The following is a 19242-nucleotide window of genomic DNA, read 5'->3' on the forward strand; positions in this document are numbered from 1 at the left end:
TGCTGATGTTCAGTGAGGATCTTTAAGAGGAAGATGAGACTACACACAGCTCCTGAAACATATACAGCCATGAAGCCCTCTCTTGCTGAGCCATCTACTTGGACATGTTCCACGTCATGCATTTTAGAATTAACTGCTTTAATATGATACTCTTTCCAACGCTGTGATTGTCTTTATATTTTTTCACTAAAGCATGACAAGCATGGACGCTGTCAAAGAGTCAAGGAATATTTGTATTCTATGCATACTAGGTAGTCAAGGATATGGGTTAAATAATGAATCTAAGTGTTTGATCCAAAAATCTGACAAAGTTCCCACTTGGAATATAAAGCTATAGGTAAAGAAGAGGAGTAAGTAATCGGCAGTGTGGTCTTCCTCCCTGACTCCAAGAACAGAAGTTAGTATTCTTAGCCTTCTGGTGTCATTTCACTCTACCTCCCATTCCAACAGCAAGAAAAAGCCCACAAAATTACAGTACATTTTGCTCCCTTTCAACTGGTGGTTAGAGCTCGTCAAATTACAGGCTGGAAATAGTTCTATAATTTTCAAAACTCTAACCAAAGATAGAACTTGTAATAACAACAAATTTAACCATAGAAATACATTGTTCTAGCTAGAACATCTTGAAAAAAAAAAACACCAAACAGAAGCAATGTCAACAACCAGTTCATCATGTAGCTTGGGATAATTTCTGTTGCTTAGTAATGGTGAACACTGTAAAGGAGGAAATAATTATGTCCGAGACAAGCAGCTGAACCCATTATTCTATGAGAAGTCAGAAATATAGTTTGTTAGAGGTCACAAAAATATTTTAAAATAGTCCTTACATAGATAATTACTGATAGCACAAAAGACTAATGTGGTTCTCATTCACAAATCTGTTTCATAAATTGAAGACTTGGGGTGTGTGTGTGTATGTGTGTGTGTCTACACGCACATGCACACATGCAGGAGGTGTGAAGGAGCATGACAGTGAGGAGCACTAGGTTCTTCCATAAGTGGCATTAAAGAAATCAAAGAAAATAAGAAAGAAGGAAGAGTGCAGGAGGTTTTGGCTCAGGACATAACAAAAACAGATGTTCATTTGTTGACTAGAGATGTTATTTAGCATTAAAAATAACATTTCATAGCTAAAGTGTCATTTTAATCCAATTAAAATTCCATGTTAGAAGATAAGCTACTTATCTATAGATATGGAACAACAAAAAGTCTACATTTCTAAACCATCGAGAAAGAATTTGAGATGAAGCCAGCTCTCAGAGTTACCTTGCTGTAGTCCAGTACATATTTATTAGCCAGGGTAACTCATGACTGGCTCAACCAAACTGGAATTGTATTGGCAAGCATTAAGGGGAGATGTTAAGTTTAGAATCATGCAGCACACATTTTACTTAAGAAAAATGCTTATTAAAAGCTTTACAAATATATCTAAAGACTACAGAATTTATTATGTGAGCTGACAGAAGCTCTGCATGTATTCCACTTGCCACTCAAGGGACAGAAAAATCTAAAAATGGGAGGGTGCCTATAGAAAAGTTCCAAAATAATATCATGACTAGGAAAATACAGTGAACTTTATGGAAGAATCCACTGCCTGGAAAGGATTTTAAGAGGGAGAAAATGGTCAGACAATAAACAAGAGGTATTCTGGTCCAACAGGATGACTCTGAATATAAACTGAGGAATGCACTAATTATTAGAAAAACAAGAAAATAAGCTATCTGAAGTGAAGCAGTCAAGAAAATCTGACAAAGACTGAGGCAAAGGAATATGGAGTCTTAAGGGAAATGATAAGTAGTCCCAACACGATTGGAAGATAACCAGAGAGTTGGTTAAGTAACTTAAGCCAGAGAGTCATAATGTGTTTCGGATGAGTAGTTCAATATCCAGGTGGTATTTCGAAGGTTTGAGGCTAGTCAAGCACATTATTTACAATTTTTACAAAATGTTATTTCACAGAAGATTTGGGTTTCTTCCTTCTCTGAGATTACAGAAAGTATCTCAGGAGATAAAAGTTTGTTAGCCCTTTCAGCTTATTCCTTCAATAATTGAGTGATTCTAATGATGCATTCCAACCTTAAGATTCACTGAAGCTTTGGGACGCCTGGGTCGCTCAGTCGGTTAGGCGTCTGCCTTCAGCTCAGGTCATGATCCCAGGGTCCTGGGATCGAGTCCCGCATCAGGCTCCCCGCTCTGCGGGGAGCCTGCTTCTCCCTCTGCCTCTGCCTCTCTATCTCTCATGAATGAATAAATAAAATCTTTAAAAAAAAAAAAAAAAGATTCACTGAAGCTTTAGACAGGTATAGGCTCCTATGAGTCTCCCTCCTCCATAGCACGCCTGCCAACAGGCCACTGGACCAGCCCCTCTTGAAATCCTCCAGTGAACGAGAAGTTACTTCTTACAGAATGACACGTTCCAAATCTTTGGGAAATGAAATAATCGATTCAAGTAAGGAGCATCAAGTAGAAATTGTCAAGGAAGATGATATTTGCATGAGGTCCAATTATCCCCCCACAGATGACTGGGGAAATGAGAGGCCTGGATGTCACCACCTTAATTGACTGATCAGACAGCACTTCGAATAGTGGCGCAGACTTCCAATCATGCCTCCCAATGTGGTGCAGTAACAAGTACAGAGCACCATCTAAGAAAAATTCTTGCCCTAAATCTGAATGCAATCAAAATCCTCTATCTAACTTCCAGTTTACAGGAAATCAAGTGATAAAAGAAGAATTTCTGACCATTTCCTCACCACCATAAGGAAACAGACACCCAGAATGTGAGATATTGTACAAGATAACGGGTCTCGTTTCTTCAAGCAGTCAGCATCACGAGGAAAACAAAGTGGGGTGACTGTTCTGGCATAAAAGAGAGTAAAATACATAATAACCAAATGCAGTGTGCGAATCTTGATTAGTGCCTGGCTTGTGTTTTGTGCTTTGAGCTATAGAAGATATTTTGGGACTAGGAAAATTTAATAAGACTGCATATTAAACAATTAGACAGGTATTTTTGTCTTAGATATCATAATATTTTAGTCAAATTAGAGGAGGTCTCTTATTTTTGGGGGGGGGACCAATATGGCAAAAGGTTAAGTGCCCACTCTAAGAGGTGAGTGTACCAGTGATAATTATGTGATTCTCTGGACTTTTTCTTCATGAGAAAAGCTTGACAAGCCTTTTTTTTCAATAAAGTAATCTTCATCTGCTTCCGTTTGTGTTCATCTAATCATGCTAATTCCACCTCTTAGCTCTTGGCGCCTGTGAGCACACGTCCTCCAATGTCTGCAGCTCTCTTTCCTGGGGCTCAGGCTGCACCAATGCAGTCCCTTTGCCGGTTCCTCTACTCATCATTCAAAGAGCTCAACCTTGACCCTCCGCTCTCTCCCACTCGCTTCCGTTTGCTATTGAAACACGAAAGAGGGGCGCCTGGGTGGCTCAGTCGTTAAGCGTCTGCCTTCGGCTCGGATCATGATCCCAGGGTCCTGGGATCGAGCCCCGCATCGGGCTCCCTGCTCGGCGGGAAGCCTGCTTCTCCCTCTCCCACTCCCTCTGCTTGTGTTCCCTCTCTCGCTGTGTCTCTCTCTGTCAAATAAATAAAATAAAAATCTTAAAAAAAAAAAAAAAAAAAAAAACACGAAAGACTCTCAAACGTAGGCATTCTGGCCAGACCACTGATCTGAGTACAGAGGTAAATGGATCTGAACACTGCCAAAACAAAACAAAACAAAACAAAAACCAAAAAACTTTCTTACCTAAAACACTGAACTTCATAGGAAAACCAAGATCTGAAATGACCTATGAAGTCACAGCACATTCTTCCCTCTTATAAACTTCCCACCATCTCGGTTTAAAGGGAAAATGTTAATATGATGCAAATCTAATAAACTCCTGGCTGATTAAAAATGCTTGTAGAGTGTTCCAGGTAAGTGAATGTCTTCATTAAATCAAGCTTCAACCACTTCTAAAAATACATTACCACACAGTCCAGTATACTCAGTATACACAATGGGCAGGGCATAATTTAACTTCTGATTTTTTTTTAATTCCTAAATTTAAAGCACCTTCAGGTCAAAAACCATAAATATCTGTGTACTGAGCATACTTGAGATTTGGACTATGCCACAAATTTACATGACATAAGCAACTGAGTTGCATCTGCATTGCCTCTAGGACTCACTTGGAATTTATACAAACTTCAACATCCAGTTATCTGCATACATTTAAAAAAAAAAAAATCTTTTACACAAAAGTAAACCTGTCAGGGTAGACCCAATACTAAGCCTCTAGCTCCCCACAGAAGAGTAAAAATTCATAAATTGGTAAGAGGCTGAGAAGTAAACATCTAATGGGCAGAGATGTGGAAAATACACACGACTCAAGTTTCAAGGGCCAATGGTGAAACTTTTTCAGAGATCTTACCTGTACCCAAGCCTTCCATTGGTTTTAAGGAAAGCTCTGGAATAGTAAGTGGTGTTTCTGTGGTGTTTCTAAGGAGTTAAGGCAGGTATTTGCTTTTTGCCAAGAAGAGTGAAAAAAAGAACAAGTCTCAAAAAATGTAGAAACGCAGAGAACTGTGGTTCGCCCTCATTCCATTCAGGTTAAGTCTTTTTCACACCTTCTGTACTCTAGGACTCACAGAGGTGGTCCTTATACTGTGGTATCACTTTCCCTATCAATACAGGATTTCCTTTGGCATCTGCATCTACTGGGATGACATATTAGAACATTTCCTCAAAGTCACGGTGTCTGTTTACAACTAAGCACATGCTCATCACTTGTGTCTCTCTCAGCAGGTAATCATGACTCATCAAAGTTATGACTAGTGCAGGTAATGCCTTTCCTTAACCACATTCCTTGCTCATTTATGCAAAGATTTCAGAAGTGAGTGAAAACCATTACTCTTGATTAACATGTGGTGCCAACTCACTAATTATCATAAACATGTAACCATTACATACTCCCAAGTGATGTCTACTTTGCCTAACAATGGTCATATTTAAAGATCGGGTAATTATAAAAATTTGCCCAGATCACAGAAGGCTAGTGATTCCCCATCTAAAATGGACACCGTTTTTGCTGAATACCTAGGCAGATTCTGGAAAATAAATCAAACAAATTAAAACCAAAAACTTTATTTATAAAGATAAAGACAATGGTTTTGTTTCATCTTCCCAAATTCCCTCCCATTTTGTTTTCGGTTTGGTTTGGTCTTGTTTTTAAGTGTAAGGCCTTTCAGAGGCGGGACCAGTTAGATCAACTTTGTCAGAAAGTTCTGAAATCTTCATGTGTCTGCTAAAGGCACTAGCTTCACCAGAGTTTCTGAAAAGTTCACGTTTGCAATTATCTAACATTAACAGAAATCCAAAGTAATAACTGAATCTCAACCATGAGTCAGAGAAATCAAACTTCTGGTGTCAAAACAATAATTTAATGGACAAACCAAATATTATCACAGTGAATAAAATATTGAAGCAGTGTCCTGTTTTCATTCAACAGCATAAAGAGGGTTTTTTTGCTTTACATTTAAAACTCTTTAAAACCAAATTAATTTACTGGCGACTAAAAAAAAAAAGACTATCACAATATACAAAGAAACACAAATTTAGCACTGCAGACATTATACAAATAAGCAAAATACACAGTACCCACATCCAGAGCTTTCTAGAAATCTCATCATATAACTCACCAATTTATTTGATGTTACATGTCAGACAAAATGAACATTTTTTAAAAACCTTATAAATATATAAATCCAAACCACAAAACACCTCCTAAACATTATGTTTACTCTAAGTACAAACAGATTTTTGGGAACTGCATTCACAATGCTATCTAACCTAGATTTTATGAAATTATAAATGTATTTAGTTATAACTTGGGGCTTCAATCCATTGGACCACACCCCAGTATGGTTTCCCATCGTACTCGCCTTGGGCGTACATATTCTCAAAGTCACGAGTTAGAAGATTAAAATCAAACTACTATTCTAAAAATAAGTGTCAATTCTTCCTGAATAAAGAAATTGGACTGGCCCACTGCAACTGTGTCACACAATAAATGTTTCATCACAAACAGGTCGAAGTCATCTTAGTAATGCCCTTTTCTAATGATAATAAATATTTTAATGTTAATCGTCAGTAATGGGTTTTAAGAACTGAAAAGCTTTTTTTTTTTGGCCCAGTTTCTGTGGACATTCTATTCCCTCAAACCTAAAATCTGCTAAACAATTTCTTCTCCTAAATATATACATTCAACTTCTCCCACGTCATGAAAAGGAGTTCATTAACTCAAGTCACACAGCTTAGGCTTTTATTTGAAATAAATTATGTAAGAACGTGACTCCATGCTAAAATGGACTTTAAAACAAGAGGAAGAGCAACATGTCAAGTTGAGCTCTGTCACCTCCATCTGACTGCCCTGAAGGGTCCTCTCAGCGGCTCTGTGTGTTCCCTGCCCATCGCTTTGGCCAAGTGCAACCCCATTTTGCACAGAAGCCTAAACCATTATGTTCTGGTATAATCCAGCACAGTACAGCGAGAATGCTTGGGTTCTCAGCACTTCAATCTGTGAGCTAGAACATCTCAATAATTATTTCTGGGTTTCCACTGCCACAATTTACCCCAAACTGTTATAGGATTAAGTTAAATAAGTCCCTAGTAGAATTTGAAATACAATGGGGGGGGGGTGGTCGTGGAAATCCTCATATGCCTCTAACAACTAATTGAAGTAGAACCTCATCCAGGATAAGGGGTGGGACTTGTTGAACAAGGTGGTTAATAAAACTCAACTCAACTGTTTGAGGGCAAGACTCAAATGCAGATTTCCATGAACTGTAACTGCTCTATGAGAATTTCAGAGAAGAGGGAGAAGAAAATAAATATGGAGGAAAGGGGCTCAAAGACAAGTAGCCATATTCTGTCATGAAGTTTGCTTTGACGCAAATTCCACAGTATGTTTAATTCTCTTTAGAAATGTGGCAAAACAGGTATTTAATTAAAACCACACAAGGGCTCGAGGCCGAGTTTCCTCTTGGCAAAGGAGCATGTCAGAAGGAAGCAGCACCTCACTGGAGCCCCAGACCACAGACAGTGGCCTTAACTTGCAAGAGAACACCTGAAGAGGATTCAGGGCACAGCCAACAACGGGGTGTGGGAGGGGGTGCGGGAGCAGTGTGGGAAGGGGTGCGGGGAGGGGGGTGCAGAATGGGGGTGTGAGAGGGTGTGGGAGGGGGATGTGGGAGGGGGTGGAGGATGGGGGTGTGAGGGGTGAGGGAGGGGGCTGTGGGAGGGGGGTGGAGGACAGGGGCATGAGGGGGGTCCGGGAGCAGTTGGGAAGGGGTGCAGGGAGGGGGGTGCAGGACGGGGGTGTGAGGGGGTGCTGGAGGGGGTGTGGGAGGTATGTGGAAGGGGGGTGGAGGACCGTGGTGTGGGAAGGGGGTGTGGGAAGGGGGTGCGGGAGGGGGATGCGGGAGGAGGGTGCAGAAGGGGGGCATGAGGGGGTGCAGGAAGGGGGTGCAGAAGGTGTGTGGGAGAGAGATGTGGGAGGGGGATGTGGGAGGGGGAGCAGGGCAGGGACAGGTCACATTTTTCAAGTAGATGTGTCTTGGAACAGCTTTCCTCTTGTGTCCACCCTCCATCATAGATTATCGAGGATTAGAGGAACCAGTTCATCCGTAACCTGCCACAAAGACCCCTACTACAGCCTAACACACCTCTCCCCTGGTGCCTGTCCAGCAGGGTTAAGTGAAATCCCACCCTTTCTGTGGGCAGACTCACAAGAAGAGCTCTGTGAAGGCTTAGCTTACACATTTTTGCATCTTTGCTAACACCTAAGTAGAAAGGAACATTTTTTTATGTCCAGCATACAGGAAAACCAATTGAGTCAAAATTTTGATGAAAAACAGACCACAAACATTTGGCTAATGGCTTTGTTAATGTCATGGACACTAGTCACGGAGAATATAAAATAAATAAATGATAAATTACCTAACTTCAAGGATGGCAATGTGTGTCAAATTTCTTAGTCTGCATATTAATTAAGAAGAAGGTGCCATACAGTCTAGAAATTCGTGACAAACGCACTGGCAAAACCCATACACCATGAGAATAACAAGGCTCGAAGGGACAAGGCTGACAAAGACGACCCCAAGGGTGACTTTCTTAGACACCAGTAAGTAGATCCCTAAGGGTAAGGAGCTGAAGTAGAGCAAACCTAGCAGCCAAACCAACACCCGGATAGATGTCTGGAAGAGTAGAGATGTACAGTTCCACACAGTCCAGTTGTGTGACACGGTGGTAACAGAGTCGAAACTTGCAGGCCTATAAAATTCCACCACGGGAGTGGAGCTCAGAGACGGGGAGCTCTCCCTCTGCACCTCCATGATGGTTATGACCAGGCAGTTGGAGGAAGTGTGAGAAGGACTGACGAGAGACGCCAGCCTCTTGGGGGTCAGCAGCAGCTCGGTAGGGTTTTCGGGCAGGCACTTCTTGCCTTTGCCTCCACAAGTCAAGTTTACCAGGATGTTGTTGTCATCGGGCAGGCTACTAACTTCATCATCTGGCAGGCAGGTCTCAAACCTACAGAAAGGACAGACAATGACGCCTTGCGGGGAGTCCCCAAAGTCGATGATCTTGTAGAGGCATTTGGCACAAACCCTGTGACAACACTCCAGCACTTTGGGTTTCCTCTGCTTCAGATTGTACCGATTGTAACAGATCTTACACTCGAGCTCGTCAGAGACCTGAGCCTCTGCTGTGTTGTCTGGTGGCTGACTGGCCATCTTGAATCAAGTCTACGACCTCCCGCCAGAGGCGACTCACTGAAGAATGACTTCAATTAAGGCGTCCCTCTGAATATCACATCATCCAAATCAGGTGGTGATGCAAAAAGGCAGGACAGGTAGTAACAGAAACCAGAAATCTTCCAGGCATTTTCAGCTTCTACATTCACTCTGTCTCAAACACATATTTTAAAAGGCCACATGAAGGGTCTGCAAAGGAAAAAACAGATTCTAATGTAGTGAACAGTTCACTGAAATGTGCTTCATGGAATTTTCTGAGCTCCAGTCGTTAGAAGCAATAGGTTTAAAGGTTAGAGCCCCGGGACAGGGAAGTGTTGTCTCCATGCTTAGCTTTCTCAATCCACAAACACGATAGTGAAGGAGGAATTAAGATTCCTACTGGTGTAAACACATTCTAGAGCACCATGACTATGACAAAATATAGAGATTTTCTAAGACTAATAACAAATTCTGGCCTCTCTGAAAATGAAATGGGTCACGTATCAGAAACAGATACATTTGCAATCAAATTCCATTCAATATAGACTGATTAATTCAGATTATCAACAGTATAAATACCAGTTATCTAAATGCCCTCAACAGTACTTAGGAATATACAAAAGAAGGAAATCTTAAGGATAAATTCACTTAAGGAAGAATGAAGCAAATGACACCTGACAGCCAAGTCTAACTCTCAAAAAAGAGAACTAAACACACACAACACATGCACAGTCACATCACATCTCCAAGCACAAAGAATCGCGCATGCGTAGCTATCAGGAAGAAGCACTCGATGTTCACCTACTTGCCTACTTCATTTCCTGTAAACTCTCTCTGTAGTGAACAGAAAGCATAATACAGTCAACAGTGCTTACTGTTGGTCCTCAGGTGCTGTCACTGGCTTTGGACCAAAGGCTGAGGGTTGATTCCATGGGCACGGTCAGCCCCCAATTATTAGTACTAATGAAGGGGGCAGCAGTATGGGATATCTCCACATCATCTGTATTTGGCTTTGATGTATGTGACTTTTTGGTAAAAGATTTGTCTTAAATTATGTTTTGCTTGGGAAAATATCAAAATGTATTTGAATTTCTGAGCACACCCCCCAAGCACTGTAGTAGAAGGTTGCCACGGCAGTTCTGAGAAGTAGAGCAAAACTATGCTGGGATCAACTTTGCTGTGGGTCGTCCTGCGTAACAGGGAAGAGGCGGTGGGTGGCTCAACTTGAAATACATGAAATTATGAATAGTTGGCTTGTGAATACATATTACCTTCCTTTTTGTGACTCTGCTAATTTTTTAATTGACTTCATATAATACAAGAATGCATAATGGATAACAGTTGCAAGACATTCCTGGTGGGAAAAGGAAGTTAATCAATAAATAGAATCTCTAGTGCCAACAAAAACATATAAATAGGGTTTACTTTATTTCATTTTTTGAAGTTTTATTTATTTTTTATTTGACAGAGAGAGAGAGAGCAAGCACAAGCAGGGGGAGCAGCAGGGAGAGGGAGAGGGAAAAGCAGACTCCCCGTTGAGCAGGGAGCCCGATGCAGGTGCCCCCAGATAGGGTTTTTTTAAATAGAGTTTACTGGGGCGCCTGGGTGGCTCAGTCATTAAGCGTCTGCCTTCGGTTCAGGTCATGATCCCGGGGTCCTGGGATCGAGCCCCGCATTGGGCTCCCTGCTGAGCAGAGAGTCTGCTTCTCCCTCACCCTCTGCCTGCCGCTCTGCCTACTTGTGCTCTCTGTGTCAAATAAATAAATAAAATCTTAAAAAAATAGAGTTTATTATATATGAATGCATGTATTTCAGAACTGCTATCATAAGGTCAATTTCTGTATATGCACTCTTACACACACACAGAAAGTATACACAGACACAGACATCCACTCTTCTGTGCCTTTTCCTTCCATGTGCCCTGAATGTTTTCTTCATTCCTGATCCTGTTCATGAAACATGCGCCCATATGGTCACAAAATGTGACTGTATCTTGCCCACAATCCTACAAAGCTGGCTCCTTATTCTCCTGTGGGTGAACATCTACCTCCAGGAGGGGAGTCATGGACCAAGAAGGTGTTCTATCCCTGCCACCATTCCCAGTCTTCACTCTCACCGAACGGACCCGGGCCCTGGGCAGGTTACTGCAGATCCACTTCCTGGACAGCTCCCACTCATCAGGCCTCCTGGTCACCACGCGCAGACTGAAGACCCATCCAAACGGAATATTCTGTTCTTTTCTCTCTCTACCCTCCCACTCAGTCTTAATGCCTTCTCAAATCCAGGTATACTGAAACTGATGGTAAGGGCAGAATTCACAGCAGCGATTGCCTCTACTACCATCAAAAGGACTGGTGTATGTGAAGGTGTGTAAAAAAGGAAAAGACAGTATGTAAACATATACATAAAGACATCCGGAAAAGAGACAGTAAAATATTCAGTGAAGATAAATAAGCAAAATTATATCAGAAGCATTGAAAGCTAGAATATGCATCTAGAAACACCAGCAAAAGGCTTATGTGTAGGGGCACCTGGGCGGCTCAGTCGGTTAGGCATCCACTCCTTGTCTTCGGCTCAGGTCGTGACCCTGGGGTTGTGGGATTGAGCCCTAAGTTGAGCTGTATGCTCAGCGGGGAGTCTGCTCGAGATTCCTTCCCTCTGTCCCTCCCCCCATGTGCACACACTCGCATGAATGCTCTCCCTCTCTCTACAATAAATAAATCTTAAAAGAAAAAAAAGACACCTACTTTAATTCTAAGACTAAGCCAGCAAACCCACCCCACCAGCTTGAAATACTTCAAGTCCTGCCTGTGAGAGAGGCACTTCTGGGCAGGACTGGCTGACAGCCTTGAGCTCTGGTGCAGCCCTAGAAATGCAGCCAGCACAAGTGTTTCTTCCTGGAATGCCATGAAACAGCATGGTGATCGTTCCTCTTAGGAAGGCAGGGTACCAACTGCAAGAGTTCTTAAAAAATAAATACTTCATCTGTCTCATTGTGATGCTTAAGGTCCCTCAAAGGATTCAATTAATAACCTAAAATCTGTAACTTCATAGGGTTGCCGTTGAGTCAGAGTTATCAAAAAGCTGTGCGTTCCCACCCTGCCTTCACACCTGACAAAAGCTGTGGACAACAACTGTAATGTGGAGTCAATGAAGCAAGACCCAAAAGAGCACATAGTCAATGATTCCACTTCTGGAAAGCTCAAAAACCAGGCAAATCTAAGCTGTGCAGATGCGAGTTTTGGTGGTGAAACTAAGATGAAAAGCCAGGAAGTTAGTAACATAAATGATTCCACTTCTGGAAAGCTCAAAAACCAGGCAAATCTAAGCTGTGCAGATGCGAGTTTTGGTGGTGAAGCTAAGATGAAAAGCCAGGAAGTTAGTAACATAAAAGTTGGGATCGCTGAGGACTTTGTGGGGGTGGAGCAAGCAGTGTGGGGAGGGCACCAGCTGACAGGCTGACAGCACCCTGCTGCCTGACCTGGACGGTACTCAGGAGGGTTGGGTTTGTGATACACCATTGGGCGATACGTTTTTCTGTGTTATCTACCACAGTAAAACATTTTTTTAAAGTGTTATATATTACAGTAAAAAATAAAAGAAGGGGAGGGAAGAGGAGGGAAAAGAAATCTCTGGCTAAATATTTTAGGTATTTTTTATAGCCCGAATTTTTCTGTCAGTAGATATTTTGGATCAACTTATCATCTTTTCCTCTCTGGTCTATAATTCCTTTTTTTTTTTTTTTTACAAAATAGAAATGTCACTTATTAATCATGTAAATATCCAGGCACTACTGTAAGTCAATATTAAAATGGATGGAATCTCTAATATGAGCGCATCTGGTGCACGCATTCCTTGATGAGAGCAACTCCTAAAAGTCTGTCTCAGCAGGGACAGGGGAAAGAATCTGGCACACTGAAATTGCCTCAAAAATAAATACGTGTGATTACTTGAGATGATGATGGATGTGTTAACTAACGTCATTGTGGCAAACATTTTACAATACATTCAGACAGCAAATCATGTCGTACACCTTAAACTTACACAGTGTTAAGAGTCAATTACATTTCAGTAAAGCTGGGGAAAATACAAAAGGTTTTCTTTTCCTGGAAAAAATACATGTTCAAATATATGAAGTTGATATTCCTTATTCATCACATAACAGGCGTTAATCCTTTTGTGAAACATCTGGGGTAAGACTCTACGCATAAATAATTATCTATTATAAATCTTGGGGATATCGGACAAATGTTTACTTTCCCTGCCCTAAACGTAGGGTACTTACTGCTTGACTCAAATCCACTTCCTCCACTACTTAATTCCTTTCATATTAAAGATGCAAACTTGGCTTATATTTGAAGCAAAGCCCTCCAGTGGACACGTGTTGTTTTTGTCTACCTGGTATCTTTTTCTTCTTTAGACTGAACTGCTCCCCCTTGTGCCACCACGTCTCTGGGGAAGTGTTCCCCACTCACTCAAGCCCTGTGATTGTGCTTGCACTCTCTACCACCCGCTATACCTCCCGTCTCTCCAAAGGTGTGAGTCTGTGACCCAGGCCTGACTCATCACAGGACTCCATCATTCCTGCTCACGGGGACTAGTCAGGGTGGGCAAGTGACTCAGACTGAAGTCAATGCTCTTCCCAAGGACTTTGTTATGTGAAGCCAGGGGAAGGAGGAACATGCCAGGGGCCAAGGGAGGGAGCACAGCCCAGAAAAGCATGTTGGGGCCAAGGGAGGGAGCACAGCCCAGAAAAGCATGTTTCAAGGAACTGTCATGCCATCAAGAGGGAGAATAAGAGAGAATCAAGCCCAAAATAAAAAGAGAAATACAGGAAAGCAGAAAGCAGAGATACAGACAGATACCTGATGATCACTGCCCTGGGCCTGTGTGAAAGGGAATAAATCCCTTTTTTTGCTTATGCTAATTTTTTGGTTGGATTTCTTTTTCTTTCTTTTTTTTTTTTTAAGTTGGATTTCTGCTACTTACTTAAAACACAAAGAGCCCTGGACACAGTTACCGTGTTGTCTTTGATTTGAGAATTTATGTTTTTAGCTAGGTTCCTCTTACTAGTACAGAAATTATAAATAATAAAATTGAATAATGTACTTTAAAAATTTCACTTGTGTGTGTACATGCACATACACATATTCAAATTTAATAAATATGCAAACATCATCATAAATGTCATTATTTATTAGTAGTGTGTGTGTATGTTTATTCGGTTAATGTCTCCTCCACACTCCCTCCACCCATACCAGCCTCTATGCCTCCCTCTTCCCCCAGTAACACTTAGTAACTACCTGGTATGTTTTTTCCACATATATTTCCATGTACACATATTTATCCATGTACATGTAATTATACAGATGCATAGAAGCACAATTTTTCCATTGTTTTCTGACTACTATGTAATACCCAGTTTTCTGCATCTTGCCTTTCCCATACAATAATGGCTCATGGAAAGCTCTCAATTCAACTAATAAGAGCGTTAAATTCCTTTTTTAATGAACGCATATCTCACCATTTGGATATACTGTAATACAGCCAACAATTCCTCTCCTGGCAAACATTCATTTATCCCCGTTTCTCCCTAACACAAACATTACGGAGGAGCACAACCTTGTGACACCCTTACATAAGGGTGTTTTTATTTATTAAGAGATAAGGAGTGGAATTCTTTTTTTTTTTTTAAGACTTTATTTATTTATTTGACAGAGAGAGATAGTGAGAGAGGAAACACAAGCAGGGGGAGTGGGAGAGGGAGAAGCAGGCTTCCCGCAGGGCAGGGAGCCCGATGCGGGGCTCTATCCCAGGACCCTGGGACCATGACCTGAGCCGAAGGAGACGCTTAACGACTGAGCCACCCAGGCGCCCCAAGGAGTGGAATTCTTGAGTCAAACAGATATTACCTCTGACCTACATCGCCAGATTCTGCTCTCCAACAGGAGTATAACACAGACTTCGACCACTAGTAACAGGAGGACTCTTATCCCCCAACAGCAATGGATGTTAGTGGACTATAAATTTTTGCCCATCTGAAGGGTGACAGACCATGATTTGGGTTGGAGAACCTTCTCACATATCGGCCTTCTGTGTTTGCTCCTCTCTTAACTACACCTTCTTATTTGCTTATTTTTCTATTGGATTGCTGAGCTTTTCTGGTCAGTTCGTAAACGTTGTCACAAGACATACTAAACTGTCCTCCGTATTGCAAACACTTCCTCAAATTTTACCATTTATTGGCTTTGCTTAATATCTTTCGAAATGCAGAATATCTTACTCTTTGGACAGTCATATGTTTATCCTTTCTCTTGTAGCTTCTAGGTCTCCAATCTTAATACTGCTTCTAATATGATATGTGTGGTTATTTTCTTACAAAGTTTGTCTTGCTTTATTTTTAACTTGTTTTCAGCTTTATATACGGTATAAGATACAATCTTAATTTTATTTTCTTCCAAATTTGGACATTTATCTTTGGCAAGGAAATAACCCATTTCTTCTGGTTTTTCAAGTTCGTTGCCATAGCGTTGAATACAGTTATCTCTGCTGTCTTTTTTGATTCGTTCCTGCCTCTCTGATTACATGTTTATTCTCGTTTCTGGTCTCGCTAATTTTTTACTCTTTATTTCCTAATCAAACACATAAATCTTTCTATTTTGTTGTTTCAAGGAACTACTGTATGTATTTGTCTTTTACATTATTTTTTGTTTTATTAACTTTGGCTTTTATCTTTATTATTCCCTCTGTCTAATTTATGTTAGTTTTGTCATTCTTTTTTCTCACTTCATAATAAGAGTACCCTTTGTCTTTATTCTTAAATAATGAAAACATCTAAAGCCTGTAAAATTTCCACTAGCTACAGCTTTCACTGTATTCCACAGCTTTTGCAATAAATTGTGCTCCTTTGATTGATTTCTAGATATCTTGTAAATTGACTTTTGTTTTCTCCTTTGATGCTAGGGTTGAAAAGAATGTTTTGAAGTTTCCAAATAGTAAAGGTTCTTTTTACTACCTCCTGTTATTTATTTCGAATATTACTGGATTTGATCAGAGAACAGGATCTATAAAAATCCCTTTTCCTTTGAATTTGCTAAGGTCATCCTTGTGGTCAAGTATATGATCAGGTTTTGTAAGTGACCCAGAAAACGAATATTCTGTACTGAAGGGATCTAAAGTGTCACATATCCATTGAATCCATTTTTATTTATTCAATTTCTCCATCTCAGGGTTCTATACAAGGTTAATACAGGTTGAGACAAGCAAGAGATGTTTATTAAAGTGTCTCACCATAACTATTATTTGCATTTCTAATATTTTTGCTTTATAGATTTAGTGGCTATGTTATTCTATATATAGAGGTTTATTTACCTCCCTCATAAACTATGCCTTTTAAAAAGTATTATGTAATATCTTTCTTTATCCTACTTATGCCTTTAACTTAAATACTACCTGTATAACCCTCATATTGCTAGTTCTTCTGACTCTCTGTCTTTGCCTGGGATCTTTGTCCATCCTTTTATGTTGGCTTTCTATCACTTTGTTTCAAGTGTTTTTTTTATAAACACCAGGTAACTGGGTTTTGCTTATTAACTCAGTCTAACAGTATCAAATGTTTCATCGGGAAAATTCAGTTCGTTTTCATTTTGGCTAAAAATTAGGTGATGGCATCTCTGATTCTAACAAAGCAGCAAATTTCTTTTACCCTGACAGGGAAATGGCAGCTTGGGTATGTATGTGGCTTTCGGGCTGCTGACTTTCTGTCTCCATGGTCTACAGAAGTTACTCTACCATCTCTAGCACACTATGTCATCCATGAGAAATCAGGGACTCGTCTGATACTTCTTAATGGTAGGTAATTTGGGGGCACCTGAGTGGCTCAGTCGGTTAAGCATCTGCCTTCGGCTCAGATCACGATCCCAGGGTCCTGGAATCGAGCCCCGCATCGGGCTCCTTGCTCAGCAAGGGAGCCTGCTTCTCCCTCTCCCTTTGCCCCTGCTCATGTGCGCTCTCTCTCTCTCGCTCACTCTATCTCTCAAATAAATAAATAATTTTTAAAAAATAAATTTAAAAAATGGTAAGTAATTTGTTCTCTATGCCTGGAAGCTTCCAAGATTTTGCTTTTTATTCATAAGAGTACAAGCACTTTCCTAGTATCTACAGAGATTTCTTTTTCCATAAATCTTGGCTGGAACTTAATGAGTCACTTGAATTTATAGACTCAAGTCCTGATTTTTAAGCTCAGAAAATTTGTTTCTTATATTTATTTAATTACTGCCTTTCCTCCATCCGTTTCGTTTCCTCCTTCTGGCTTTCCTGTTAACTCACATGTTCTATTTCCTAGACCCCTTTTCTCTTGTGATTTCCATCCTTTTATATTTTTGTTCTGTGCTTTCAGATTCTTCCACTTGACTGACCAGGCTACTAATTCAAGTCTCGGGAATGATCATCACCTCCTTTAATTCATTCACTGAACCATTTGATTGAAAAATCACACATTTCATCTCGAGGAAGTCTTTTTGTACTGCATTTAAATCTCCTTATGTGTTCTTACTATTTTTTGTCAGGTTGTCATCTGTCTCCAGCTGCTGCTCTATGGCGTTAACCACGTGTTCTCTCTGTTCTCATAGACCGTCTTCTCTTTGGTGGTGGTGCCATTCCTGGCGCCATTACTTCTCTTTGTCCTATCACTGGGGCTCAGGTCTGATTGTTGGAGGACCCATGTGGCTGCACTTCTATAAGGAGTGGGAGCACAGTGGTCTCTATTCCTGAACAGCAACTCCTCCTGTAGCAGTATGACAGTAGGCAGGCACCAGGGCCATGCCAAGACACCAGGAGGGAGGACTTTATGCTCCAGAGTCTCCTCAGACTCTCCCAGCCTCCCAAACAGGAGGACTCAGCCCAAGTGTTCGTTTTCTCCTTGGTCTCTTACGGGACACACACACACACACACACACACACACACAGATACAATGGAGTGAGATTTTCAATCCCTCACCCTCTGTAGATCAAGCTCTATATCATATCCCATGCATTCTGATCCTCCCCCAGGACTCATCAGATGCCCGTCTTTATTGCCAGCCCAGCCAAGTCCAGGAAGAAAGCCCCCACCTGTTCCCTGTCACCCTCAACTTCCACACAGCTCAAGGCTTCACTGCACTGAGTGCTCAGCTGGCTCCAGGAATTGTCTGGGTCAGGAGAGGCAAAGGAGAATTGAGAATGGCAGGATAGTGAGCCATTTTACCTTGCTATCTCCCCAGAATCCTCAACCAACTATAATTCCTGGATTTCTTTTTCAAATACTTACCCAGTTGGGAAATGTGGGAATTTGTGATAAAAGCTTAATTGGGGGAAAACATGGCAGTCCTCATAATGTTTGGTGACTACTATGTAAAGATACTGATATTTATCTGATATTTATCTCTAAGTTCATAACAATTTTTGAAATTCAGTTTTTAAAAAACTTCGTCCTTCTGCATATTCTTTCGTTTTCTTTCTTCTATAGCAAATTGTCTTACCCCAAGAACACATAAACTTGACACCCAAGAGTATCAGAATCCTTTTACTTTTTCTTTGGTTATCTTGCCGAAATAATGCCTCTCAAGTTCTACTTTTTATTTCAGAGACTTGTATTAGCACATACAAGTTATATCAAAAAGCCAGTAGATAAGAATTATTCATATTTTTCTATTTCAGATATTCATATATACTTTTAAAAACTTAAGACTATTTGTGGTCTTTCCTGTTTGGGTCTTAGGTTATTTTGGGTCTTCTTCCCCAACTTTTAGTGATATAACACTTTCATTTCAATTTTAAATTTATTAGTAGACCATTTTACTTAACTATCCTTTGCCCTTCCCCTATCACGTGTAGTAGATTGCACACAAATAGGGTTGTAATAATTCTCCACAGCCCTTTGCAATGTGACTTTTCCTTCATCCCATCAATAGGTGGAGGAATCTGCTTCCCTACCCCTGAAATCTAGGTTGGCCTTTTGACTTGCTTTGACTAACAAAGTTGAGTGACTTTGTGAGAGTTCTGAACCCTGACCTCGGGGTGCCTTGTGGCTTCTGCTCTTGCCTTCTTGGGACACTGGGATGGCCATGTGAAGAAGCCCAGGCTAGTCTCCCTGAAGATGAGAAGCCCAGACAAAAGCCAGCACCAACACCAACATCAGTCATGTGAATGAGACCATCATCGAGCAACCAGCCTCTGTCGAACTGCCAGGGATTATAGCCATGTGAATGACTGACCCCAAGACGGATCAGCCGAAGAATCATCCCTACTGAACCCAGTAGAATATATTGATCCACAGAATCATAAGTAAAATGGCTGTTATATTAAGCCACCATGTTTTGAAGTGGTTTGCTTTACAATAATAGATAACCAACATGTCATGCGAAACTATCCCTTTCTGACCTAATTCAAAACTAATCTCTGTCCGAAGAAATTATTTTCCT

At 40.9% G+C, this 19242-nt stretch overlaps 1 protein-coding gene across 1 annotated transcript; it reads right to left on the minus strand.

Moving 5' to 3' along the window:
* Nucleotides 1–7454: 7454 nt before the first annotated feature.
* Nucleotides 7455–8940, minus strand: RNF182 (ring finger protein 182). The gene has a single exon (XM_045865950.2). It carries the CDS (start codon nucleotides 8780–8782, stop codon nucleotides 8039–8041), a length of 744 nt encoding a protein of 247 aa, XP_045721906.1. The 5' UTR covers nucleotides 8783–8940; the 3' UTR covers nucleotides 7455–8038.
* Nucleotides 8941–19242: the final 10302 nt, after the last annotated feature.

Source organism: Mirounga angustirostris, unplaced genomic scaffold, assembly GCF_029215605.1.
Source record: "Mirounga angustirostris isolate CCGP_5_RB_7025 unplaced genomic scaffold, mMirAng1.0.hap1 SCAF_8, whole genome shotgun sequence".
NCBI classification, from domain to species: Eukaryota; Metazoa; Chordata; class Mammalia; order Carnivora; family Phocidae; genus Mirounga; species Mirounga angustirostris.

Excerpts from the sequence above, each read along its gene's own strand:
- RNF182 (XM_045865950.2), bottom strand. The coding sequence starts at position 8,782 with ATGGCCAGTCAGCCACCAGACAACACAGCAGAGGCTCAGGTCTCTGAC.